Consider the following 11,650-nt stretch of genomic DNA (forward strand, 5'->3'; position numbering starts at 1 on the left):
GCCCAGCCCCAGAATGCACCTGCCACCTGTGCCCGCGGGCAGGGGACACTGGGCCACCAACTTGCCAACAGGGCCTGGCTGCCTGCCTCATTCTCTCAGTATTCTCTCCAAAGATTGAATGTGAAGCCCCGACCCTGCCCTCCTGCCCCTCAGCCCACTGGGCCAGGCCGGACCTGCCCCTCAGTCACTTTCCCTCCCAAGAGTCCCCAGTTGCCTTTGGGATGATGGAGACCCCTTCTGTAGGATGACCCTTTGTTATTTGCACAGGGATATTTCTATGAAACATGGAGACCAGTGCTTCTGGCCACTGTGGCCAACACAGCAGAAAAGGCTGCTGTGGTTTTTTATTTTAAAGTAGTAGTACACGAGCATCCCAGGTCACCCAAGAGGCAGACTGCCTGTCTTCATCAGGATGCTTGCTGTTCTCAGCTCCAATTCCAAATCCTGGGGTCTGAGAGGACCACAGGGAAGGTGTTTATTGCCTGACTCCATCTTCCTCCCTTGTGTCTGACTTCCTGAAGGCACAGTCCCACCTGCACCTGCTTCCCGACCCACCTGTGCTGACAACACACTCCCTGCACAGCCCGCGCCCAACTGTGAACAGCCTGCTCAGAAGCCGTGAGGGGGAGGGGAATTTTCTGGGTGAAAGAGGAAGAAGGCAGCTGGTGGTAAAGTGGTCTCACTTTACAGGATGCGTGTGCACGCACGCGCGCGTGTGTGTGTGTGTGTGTGTGTGGTGTGGAGGAAGGTCACCCACGGCTGTCTTCGGTTAGGCTTCTCCATCTTCTCTCCCACTAAGCTCTGCTCTGAAGGTGACCTGCTTCCTTGGCCTGGTTTCCCACCTCTTAAGTCCCGGGGTTCTACCTGACCAGTGAAGAGGTCTCTATTGAGTCAAACACATCCTGGGGGCCTGGCCGGTTTCCGAGTTTCTCCTGTACTGTGGAATCTGAGAGCCAGGGACCAGAATGGTGAGGGAACAAACTTGTTTCACCTGTGAGCTTCATCTCAACAACCAGGTCCTCGGGGACCCGCTCTTCTTTTGTGTGCTTGGGGGACCTGTTCTTTTCAAAATCCTGGTCTGGGGGAGGTGAACCAGCTCCCGATTCCATCATGTCACTGGAACGGGCACCCCATTTGTGCAAACCTGCCCCTAGCTGCCTCCTCAGACACCTGTCTCCTTGTCCTCCTCCCCTGCCCACCTTCAGGGCTGTTGTGAGACAGGGAATCCCAGGGAAGAACTCCAGGTGTCTGGACCCTATCTAGATAATATTTTTAGATTCCTCTATCCCTAGGTGGCCTGCTTTGGGGCAAAAAAAAAAAAAAAAAAAAAATTGCAAGGACTTTTTTTTAAGGGTCAGAGTTTTAAAAACAAAAGCATTGTCCCTTTTGTGAATTGTTTGCACTTGTGCCTGTTTTAAATTAAACTGAGTGTTCAAAACCTCTGGCCTTCCTGTTGTCCCTGGGAGTGGAGCCAGGCTGTCTTCAAACTGGACACGCTGTAGTGGGTGTCCAGGGTGGCCCTCCCTCCTCTGCTGTGAGCCCCCCGACGGTCATTCTGATCCGCAGAAAATCCTACTCCCTGGTGGCATGTGGGCCTGAAATGAGGGCAGAGAAGAAGAGAAACAGGAAGTGAAAGGCCCTTGGGACTGAACGAGCTGAGAAATAGACAGGGCTCCTTCCCAGGGGAGAAGAACCCAACCCGGAAAGCCAGGGCCGTGGGCTGTGCTTGCTGGCTCCACAGGGGCTCTGGGGCAGCCTCCAGGGCTGATGACCACTTTCTACAGCAGCATCTCCCTTCCCCCGTTTGCTTCCCCCCTGCCACCTCCCCGGAAAGTCAGAGGCTGCTCTCCTCAAACTGTCCATAGCAAGTGGCCTGGAACTGCTTCCAGTGAGAAAGCAGTCTCTGTTTCGGTTCTCAGAACAGAGGGCGACCGTGAGGAGCTGTGAAAGAGCGCAACTGGAAACCAAGAAACCTGGGTCTTTAATCTTCTAGCTCTGACACTGATTCCAGCACTTACTTCCTGAGGTCTCATTCTACCCCCTCTCTGTCAGGGTCACTGAAACCTTCTACCCAGGAGCAAGGAGTCCTGCAGACCTCCTCCCCCACAGCTCCCCACCTAGACAGCTGCCCTGGTCTAAGGGCCCCTGTCCCACCAGCTCAGCCAGAAGCAGCACCTGAGTCTTACCTCCAGGAAGCAGCCACAGTGGGCTGGGCAGGGATGGAGGCTGAGGGAAGGCGGAACCTTCCACCTCCCAACCGAAGCCCACGGTCAGGAGTGGTTGGCAAGGCAAAAAGAGGCCAGTTCTTGCAACTGAATAACACTGGATTTATTAACTATTCTTTTGAGCTCTAAGAGTCCTTCCACTGCACAGTGTCATTCCAAAAGCATGTGCGTATGTCATTTAGCCTCACACACAGACCGGTTCTGAGCTTGACCCGAGAGTACCAGCTCCAGTGGCACAGGTGACTTCACAGTGACGAAAGCAACAAGAATTGGAAAACCAAAATGTTTAGAAAAGTCTCTTCTAAACCAGATTGAGCTCGAGGGGACCCCAGCCTCAATGCCTTGGGGCTGACAATAAGAGGAAGTTCAGGATAGCGAAATGTGGTGAAACATCTAAGTTCTGCACAGAGCTGGGCCTGGTAAGAAATCTGCAAGAACAGCAAGGCAGTCAAACACACAATTCAGTTCAGACAGGAAAGATCTGCTGTGGTTTTTTAGAAACATCACTTTCAACCACCAAACCCTTGGCAATTCCAGAGAGGAGCCCTCATGGTTGTTTATCCAATAAAGAGGGCCCAAGGTGACGTTCAACCAGAAAGCCCCGTGTCAGCAACACTTGAAACATGACAGCACCTTCAACACAATGTGCAACCCAGACCCACGTCTTCAATGTGGTATTTTGAAGAAGCCAAAATACTTGTATTCTTACACCATTAAAATTAAACTTCATAAAAATTAAACACAGTTGGATAAGTGAGCAAGCAAGGATCAGAAAAAAGGAGTTTGCACTTGGGGCGTCCAATTACCACCCGTCCCACCCCAGATCCTCTCCTTCTGGCTTTTCAGGCGTTTTTCAGAACTTTTCAGTTCAGCCGCCACCCAGACAGTGGGACTGAGGAGAGGCAGATATTTGGGGAGAGAAAAATGGGGGAAGGGCAAAACACCCCAGAAACGAAAGCAAATCGCATCAGAAGAAAACAGTGCATAATCAGCAGGTCTCAAGGTTCAGAAATCGTAAGGGATGGGTTGGAAGCTCCAGTTTCTCAGAAGACAGCAGGAGCTCTCTATACGGAGCCTTAACCTGGAAGATCTTGGTGTCCTAAGTAAAGGGTCTGGGCTCCTGCTACTCCAAATGCGAGTTTTTTGTTCATTGTCCCTCACTTCACTGCTGTGAAATGACTTCAAGTATCCGGATTTAATACACAAGAGGAAGAGGATTCCATGGGTAAAGTGCACAGGGAGGGAGAAGTACACAGCGGTGGCTCCAAATAAAACCACAGGGCTGAACTCCAAGCCTGGGCGCAGCGAGAACGCAACTTTGCCACCAGGGGGCACCAGAGATCACGTCCAGTGTCTGGGCCCTCGCGGCCTCGCGGACCCTGGAGCGGTGGAAGCACTGGGGAGGTGTCTGACACTTGCACGAGGCCGGCCCCTCATCACCCATCCCTCACCCCAGGCCCAATTTCTCATCACAGGTCATTCTCGCTCTGGGCAGTTCCCCTAGAGTTATTGGTGAGAAAACTTCCGTTCTGCAAAGATGAATAGATCGACGTCTTGAAAAGACCCCACGGCCGGCAGCTGAGGGGCTGCACGCTCAACCTTCGGGGTTCACAAAAATCTCCCCACGCGCTGCCACCCCACGGGCTGGGCACACAGGTTCGTGTGCTGGCGCTTCCGCAGGATCCTAGGGCACGCGATTCGCCAGACCCTCCAGACCCCTCTCGCTTGGCCGGCACAAAGATGAGGGCGGGGGCGGGGAGGGATGGGGACGAAGGGCCAGGCTAGGAAAGGGCCTTTAACCACCTCTCCGCTGCTGCCTCTGACTCACTAATCTGCCCAGTACTGAAGCTGAGCCGGGCCTGCGTCCCACGCTTTGGGGCAGAGGCAGGGGTCCTTGGTCTCGAGCTCTAGCATCCATCATCCACCCTGCCCTCCATTAACGGCCCAGCGAGAAGCAGGAACCGTTTAACAGCCCTCTTCCAGCTCTCAAAGGAGTTTGATATAATTTAAACCCGGACCTGCGGCTCGTGTGGGCTTCAGACTCCCGCGCGCCGCCGCCGTTTAACGTGGCAAACACTTCAGTCAATTATCCCCCTCGCGGAGCTTCTATTTAAAGAGACATTGTCAGGTTCTTAAGCCTCGGATCAGACCCGCTGCTTTCTGCTTCACATACAAAGACTCAAAACACGAGTTCTTTGAGGATTGGAAGAAATACAATTAATCAAAGCCTTCGCAACCGTTCCCCCTGCGGGAGCACCCACGTGCAAGACCGGGAGCTGCGAGGCGGTGGGGGCGGGGGAAGTGCTAAGTCCTTTCCATTTCAGGCCTCTGAGAGTGAGAGGAAATAGGCTCAAGAGCCCAGAGCTGGGCTGGGTAAGGGGGGCGAGGGGGGCGCGTGAGCGGGGCGGGGGGGAAATGACCCCACATTGTCGATGAAGTTGAATCTTGGGTCAGCCTCCGGCTGAGGCAGAAGGAGCCGGAATTACCCAGAAGCTGGTTCAAGGTACAACTGGCATTCCTGCCACCCCCAAACTATGCTTTCAATGTCTTGAGGCAGGAGTTTCTCCCCCCAAAAGTTTAACCTCCAGACTCCTTCCCTCCCGTTCAGAAAAGCTCTGAGGCCCATCTCCAGGCTCCCCTTCTCCGTCACTCCAACACAAGGGGAAGGGATACTTGGGTCATGTGGGGCATTACTGTCAGCATCACTGGGGTAGAGGGGCAGGGATTGGGGGGTGGGGGAGTGGGAGTGGGGGGTGGGGCTAGGGAGACTAGGCCTTTGTTCTACAGGACAACTCTTCTGCCTGCCTGGCTGACTAGGGTGTGGGAAAACGCGGCAAGGGGAAGGAAACCCGGCAGGAGCCTGAAGGACGCAGGAGTGCGCCTTAGCGCCCAGGGAAGGGGGTCCAGCTGGAAAGCTGTAGCCTATGGATCCAGTCTTCTACTCCTCGCTTCCATGACAGGAACGGCAGGCCTTTAGAAAAGGTGAGAGACTCGGGCAGGGAATACCAACAAGCACAAAAAAGAAATAAGATAGGGGTCCTTTTCGGAGAGAGGGCTGAGGGAGGTCTCACCTTGGCAGTAGGGACAGGTTCTAGGATCTGGGGGTGGGAAACTGCCAGGAAAGTGAGGGACCTGGGAAAAAGAAATCCCAGTGGAGCAGAGGGGGGAAGGTGGGGGGAGCAGGGCTCGGCCTCGAGGCTGTTTACCGCTGAGCGTGCAGCACCACGGCCTCCGTGCCCGCCTGCCAAGGCTGAGGCCCAGGCACCGAATGGGGCAGAGCGTTGGGCTCTAATTCTGGGCCGCTCTCGGGCCCAGGTGCCTCCCCGACCAGGCTGGGGATGTCTGGAGCTGTGGAGCGTCGGCGCAAACCCAAGCGGCCAGAGCCGGGGGCGCCCTCGGGGTGGGGGCTAAGGCCGACGGGGACTTGCACTAAGGTTGGGGGCGCTCCCTCCAGCACCTCCTGCGAACGCCACCGCCCAGCCCCTGAAGACTGGGGCGAGCGTGGTTGGGCCATCAGGGCTCCCGCCCGCAGTCGAGCCGCCTCCTCCTCGGTCACGGCACCCAACGCCAGGCTCATGCTCCGGCCCAGCTCCGGCCGCTCGCTGCCCTGCGCCCGGTGCCGACCGAAGCCCTTACCCCCTGAGCCAGCCTCGCCGCCGTGACCATGGCCACCGGCCGCTCGAGCAAAGCGCGCCAGGAGAGGCCGCGGTAGGCGGCGGGGGCTGGCTCTTCGGCGCTCCGGGCTGGGCGCGGGAGCCGGACGGCCAGGGGGGCTGTCGGAGTTGGAGCCCCGGGCCGCGGCGGCAGCGGCTGCGCGGCCCCAGGGCCCGGTGAGGGCCTGCACACAGGTCCCGTGGCCGCGGGCAGCGGCCAGTTGCAGCGCCGTGAGGCCCGCCCGGTTGGTGCGGTCGAGGCGCAGGCCGAGGCGGCGGAAAGAGCGCACCAGGAACTCGAGCACCGCCCCGTGGCCGCACGCTGCCGCCCACATCACCGGGCTATTGCCCGCCGAGTCGGCCGCCTCGGGGTCGCCGCTGAACTGCACCAGCAGTTGCACGGCGTCCAGGTGGCCGCGTTCGCACGCCAGGCTGAGCGCCGTGCGGCCGCGCTCGTCCCGCAGGTTCACTGCTGCACCCTGCTCCAGCAGTAGTCGCACAAAGCGCGCGCGCAGCGCGGGGTCTGGCAAGCCCACGGCCACCATGAGCGGCGTGCGGCCCTGCTCCGCGCGGCAGTCGATGATGCTGCGGTCCAGCGCATCCAGCACAAAGCGGGCCAGGTGCACTTTGCCCGCCTGCATGGCCTCCAGGAAGGTACGCGTACCCGCTCGGGGGCACAGGTCCTTGGGCTTGAGCATGGCCTCGGCCGCCGCGCCCAGGCGGCCCGGCAGCTCCGCACGGGGGCGCCCCTGTTCCTGAGCCCCGCCGGGCTCCGGCCCCCGCCGGCGCTCGGGTATGACTCCCTCCGCGCGTGGGCGGCTGCGGCCGAGGGTCCTGAGGTTCCCACTCTGTCCTCCAGCTGCCCCGCCGCTCCTGGGCCGCACGCCCGGCGTCTCGCTGCTCCTTCCCTGGGCTTCCCGCCTGAAGGTGTAGGTTGCTCGCTACTCCGGGCTCCGCGCCTGGCCCGCCACAAGACGATGGGAGCCGAAGCTCGGGCTCCTCCTGACTCTCCCGCTGCTTTCCCAGTGTCCGGCGCCCCTCAGTCCGTAGTGGCTGGGAGCCGCGCCACTCACCCGCACCCGGGGCAGCACCGCTCCCCTGCTGAGACGGTGGCGCCCGCCGTGCGCGCCTGCCTCTAGCCCCGGCGGGGCGCGCCGCTCCTCAATCTGCTGGCGCCGCTCCTCCGCCTCCTCCCCTCTCGCGGGGGCCGGGCCACGCCAGGGCGCTTGCTCCTTACTTGGGGGGCTTGGCGGCGCGGGAGTCGCCGCCCGCATAGATACCTGGTTTTACAGTCTCGGGGGTCTGCATGGCAATGGCTGCTCAGGAAGCGGGCTGAGCCGTCAGGGCCGAAACGGACGGGGCGGCGGAGACCGCCCCTGACCTTCACCCACCTCTCGGTGGGCCACGACGCCGGGGAGCAGCTTCTACTCCGCGCTTCCCTGGGGCTGCGGCAGCGGGGGCGGGGCGGGGGCTGCTCGCAGGGGGCCACATGCACCCGACCGGGCCAATCCCAAAGTCACAGTCTTCTCTCCCCACCCTCCGCCCCCACCGGAGTCGGTGCCCGGGTCTCCTTAGAAACTGGCGGGACCCTGAGCCCGTCGGAGAAGACGACGGCTGCCCCCATCGGTGCGGGTGGAAGGAAATGGGACCCCATGAGGGCAGAACTGGACCATAAGCGAGCTGGGGGTGGTGGCGAAAGGCGGGCGGGGAGTAAATCACTCCCCAAATCGGGGGAGGGGGGTACCTACGCTGCGCGGGGTTGGGAGCCCTCAGTCTGGCTGGGAACCGCCACTGGAAGTGTAGCGAATCACGCACGCACACACCATTGTTCCTCCCGCACACGCTGATTCGGCGCGGGGGTGGCGGTGGGGGAGTGCGCTCTCGTATCTCGGACGTCTCCAACCGAGACAACGCGCCCGCCTGCCAGCTCCCGGCGGCTGAGCAGCTGGCGGTGCGGAGACGCGGCGACCGGAGCGGGCGCCTTAAGATCCGGGAGTACTGCAGCCGCGTTAGCAACTCCTCGGCGCCGCCTCCCCGCTGTTTCAGGACCCATCGCCACCCCGGAAAGAGCGAGGGCCATGCAAACGTCCCCCAGGGTCCCCGTCTCCCTCTTGAGCACAAAACCACCCCCAGACCACAGGGCTCTGACCTTGACCACTAGCTGAGCCCTTCCGAGATAAGAAGAGAGCGCGAGTCAACAGAGTGTGAGAAAACCACCGCATCCCCTCTCCCTCCGGCCCGCTGCTCCGCCCTGGGGGGGCGGGGGGAGCAGGCCTCGGAGGAGGGGAGTCAGAGCACCTAAGAGCTGCAGAGGGTGGGAGGGTGTGTAGGGTTGGAATGGATATTTGTGAAGAAAGAGTGAGTCAGGTATCGACTACAGAATTTACTGAGACTTTTTGTGAGCCAGGTATTGTGTGTTCCCAGCCGTGGGAAATACAGAGGCGGAAATTCGGTTCTGGATGGAAGAAACCTCCCCTCTCAAGCGGGAAAACAAGATCGGGACAGAAAAAGTCGAGTTTATCGCCTGGGGGTTGAATACGTATGTTAAATACAAAACGGAGACAGTCCCTGGAGGAGAAAACGGAGTTGTGGGGAAAGGCGGACTCTAGGGTCTTCTGAGAATAGGGCTTCTGAGATGGTCTTCAAGGATGTGTGGGATCTGGCTGCTAAGACGCAAGGGCATATAAGCAGGAAAAACACCTTTAGGGGACAGTGTTGAGGGCTGCTTTAAGGGGTCCCTTTATATGAAAGACAGGAAATTAAGGGAAGAACACAAGTGTCCTCAGCCTGGGCAAAGTAGTGACCAGAAGCTTTGCAGCAGGCTCTGCCTGGGGAAAGGTATGGGCAAGGAGAGGATTTGCCTCTGGGAAAAGCCCCTGGGCCCAGATGGGGGCGTGGCAAAGTGGGCACGTGGCTCTGCACCCTGAGCTTCTCACCTCTCTCCAGCTCCCAGGCTTCAGGGATGCCCACATGGCATCGGGGCCAGCCGTGAAGCGGGGACTCCCACTTCCCTCTCTCCTAGGCAGAGCATGTGATGTATGCCTGTGCACACCGTGAAGCCCCCCTTCTTACTTTTTGCATTTTTTAATCCCCCTACTCTGGGATCTGCCACTTTTCTCTCATGGTGTCACAGAAAGGGCACAGTATTTGACAGCAGAGTTAAGTCCCAGCTTGAAGGCATTTACTAGCAGTGTGGCTCCAGGCCTGCATACTCTCATCTGCAAAAAGAAGCCAAGAACACCAACCCTTCCTGCTGCAAGCAACAGCAAGCTAGAGAGTGTCAGGGAAAGAGCTGCACAGTTATTCAGAGTGCAGAAAGCCCAATCCCACCCCCAGACCTGCGGGCCCCACCTGGGGTATCACCTGGAGTAGGAATAGACTCGCCAACCCTAGTAAGGACGCAGGAATGCTCTCCCTGTTTACTCAGGTAGCAGAAGAAAGGTTTTCTTCTCTTCATGACTCCATTTCCTTTTTCTGCAGCATGAAAGAAATTGCTTTCTTCTCTTCTTTCTCTGTTTCCAGAGTTAGGGGAGGGGGTATCCCAGGAATCTGTGTGGCAGGCCAGCCCAACAAGCCAGGCAGTGATAACCCCAGGTGGAGGAGCGAAGCAGCAGGAACACAGAAGGGGCACTGGTCCCAAAGAGCCCTGCCCCTCCTCCCTGAGCCAGCTCAGCCTCATTTGTGTCCTTTTTCTCTGTGGTGGATGGAGAGTTCCAGGGAAGAAGAGGAGCTGAATCAGGGCCTCACCCTGGCCCATCAGGGTGTGCTGTGCTGGGTACTCTCTGGAAGGAGTGGCCGTTCCATTGCCCCAGCTGGTACTACCAACCCAGCCAGGCCTGTGGTGGGATGGGGTGGGGGGAGCAGTGCCACGTCTCATGCCCTAAAGCCTTTGCTCTGACTTCCCAGTGGGCTCAGCATGTTCTGAGCAGAAAAGAAATAGCAACGATGAAAAAAAGCTGAGACTCTGCTGCGGAGCACAGAGGCACCAACAGCCGGAATTAGAAGCTGTCGCTTAGGGAGCTGAAGGCTGACAGGCGATGGAGCTGAGGCAGGCAGGGGGCAGGCAGGCACGCCACACTCCCCTCCCCTCCCACCTGCTGAGCCTCCCCCTTGCAGGCCCCAGGCTGGCAAAAGGGCTTCCTCCCAGAGGCGGCTCAGGTCTGCAGTCTGTCACTCTGTCTGCAGCTGCCCCCCTTCCCAGGCCCCCTTCTTTCTTCCTCAAGTGTCACCAGCCCCCTCACCCTGTCACGTTGCACCAGCTCAGCAGGGTTGGGCCTGGTGGCACGTGGCTGGGAGATCCAGAGAGCTGGTGGGGGGGGGGGGGTGAGTCAGCAGGGGACTCTGGCGTCTGAGTCAGCAGTGGGATTGGGAAGGGGGTAGGGACCCTTCTCTTTACGCAAAAGGTGAAACTGAGGCATGCCAAGTGGACAGGGAAGCTGGCCCAGCCCCACAGATCTGCAGCAGGAGTGGAGGCCAGGTGCTCTTCCCTTGCTCTAGAGCCCTGAGGGAGGGCATCAGTTCTTCCTCTGCACATCCCCTGAGGCCAGAGATTAATTCACATCCAGGGCCCAAGGACTATGGCATTTTCCCAGGGGCACCCTGCCCTTTTTCCAGAGGACGGAAAGCAGGGAGGTGGGTATTTGCCCTGTCCTCCTGGGAAGCCCCCAGCCTTCTGTGCAGAGGCCTCTCCAGGAGGGAGGATTGCATGCCCTTCCCCATTCCTGGGCTTTTCAGCCCCAGACTGGAGGCCTAGAGACTCTGCCCAGCCTGACTGAGGGGCAAAGAGAAGGCAGTCTTCTTCCCCTGAGCGGTCATTGGTCAAAGCTGGGGACAGCCCAGTGGGCCCTATTTGGCACTGGCTCTGGCTTATGCCCCATGCCCAGGTCAGTGAGTTCCTCTAGGCCTGGATCCTCATCCCTGTGAGGTTCTACCCCTGGGTTGGGGAGGAGATGGGGCAGCTGAGTGCTCAGCTAGAGTGCTGAAGACAGGGCACTGCCCTTGGGTGTAGGTGTCCCGACCTCTGCTGTCTCCAGTGTGTATGCAGGCTGACCAATGACAGGCCTTACTCCTGTGAATGAGCAGGCCGCCTAGCCTCACCCTGCAGCCAGGGACTGCTAGCATCCAGAGATCAAGCCCCCAGAGGGATGGGGGGGTTGGCTAATGGCATTTGCTACAACTCTCTGATAAGAAAACAACCTCTTCCCAGAATCAACCCGGACCCTGCCTCTCCAAAGCCAGTGTCTGTCTTCATTTGGGATTTGGGCTATGTCAATAGGTGCAGTGAATAGCTGCCCAGAAGCCTCTCTACAGCCTGTGTTTGGGTCAACCATAACTGCCACAGGAGCCTGAGAATCCCACCGCTCTAAGTCTGCCTAAAGGGGCCCAGGTGGCCTGACAGCTTGCGACTCCCCAAGAGGGTGGGGGGGACCTCTGCAGGAGGCTCTTCTGCTCCAGCCCTGAGGGTGGAGACAAGGAAGGGCCACATCTGGTGAGGAGTGGTGCAGAAGGGTGACATCATTTTCCAGTGGTTGTGGCATCAGGGCCGGCAGATGGGGAAGTGAATCCTCTTCAAGCCCAGAGGCAGGGCCATTCCACTGGGCTCTAGAAGGGACCTCATGCCCAGGTCAACTCTCATGGACTTTTTCCCCAGCCCACTTCATTTGGGGGGCACTCTACTCCACTGCCCCCCCCCCATTTCTTTTATTTATTTTTGGCCGTGTTGGGTCTTCGTTGCTGCGCGCGGGCTTTCTCTAGTTGCGGTGGGCGGGCTTC

The 11,650-nt window shown here is 59.0% G+C and overlaps 1 protein-coding gene across 1 annotated transcript; it reads right to left on the reverse strand.

Annotated features, from left to right (window-relative positions):
* Positions 1 to 5,427: 5,427 nt before the first annotated feature.
* ANKRD63 (ankyrin repeat domain 63) lies at positions 5,428 to 6,576 on the reverse strand. Its single transcript, XM_068535404.1, has one exon. The coding sequence runs from the start codon at positions 6,574 to 6,576 to the stop codon at positions 5,428 to 5,430; it is 1,149 nt and encodes a 382-aa protein (XP_068391505.1).
* Positions 6,577 to 11,650: the final 5,074 nt, after the last annotated feature.

Source organism: Eschrichtius robustus, chromosome 1 (genome assembly GCF_028021215.1).
Source record: "Eschrichtius robustus isolate mEscRob2 chromosome 1, mEscRob2.pri, whole genome shotgun sequence".
NCBI classification, from domain to species: Eukaryota; Metazoa; Chordata; class Mammalia; order Artiodactyla; family Eschrichtiidae; genus Eschrichtius; species Eschrichtius robustus.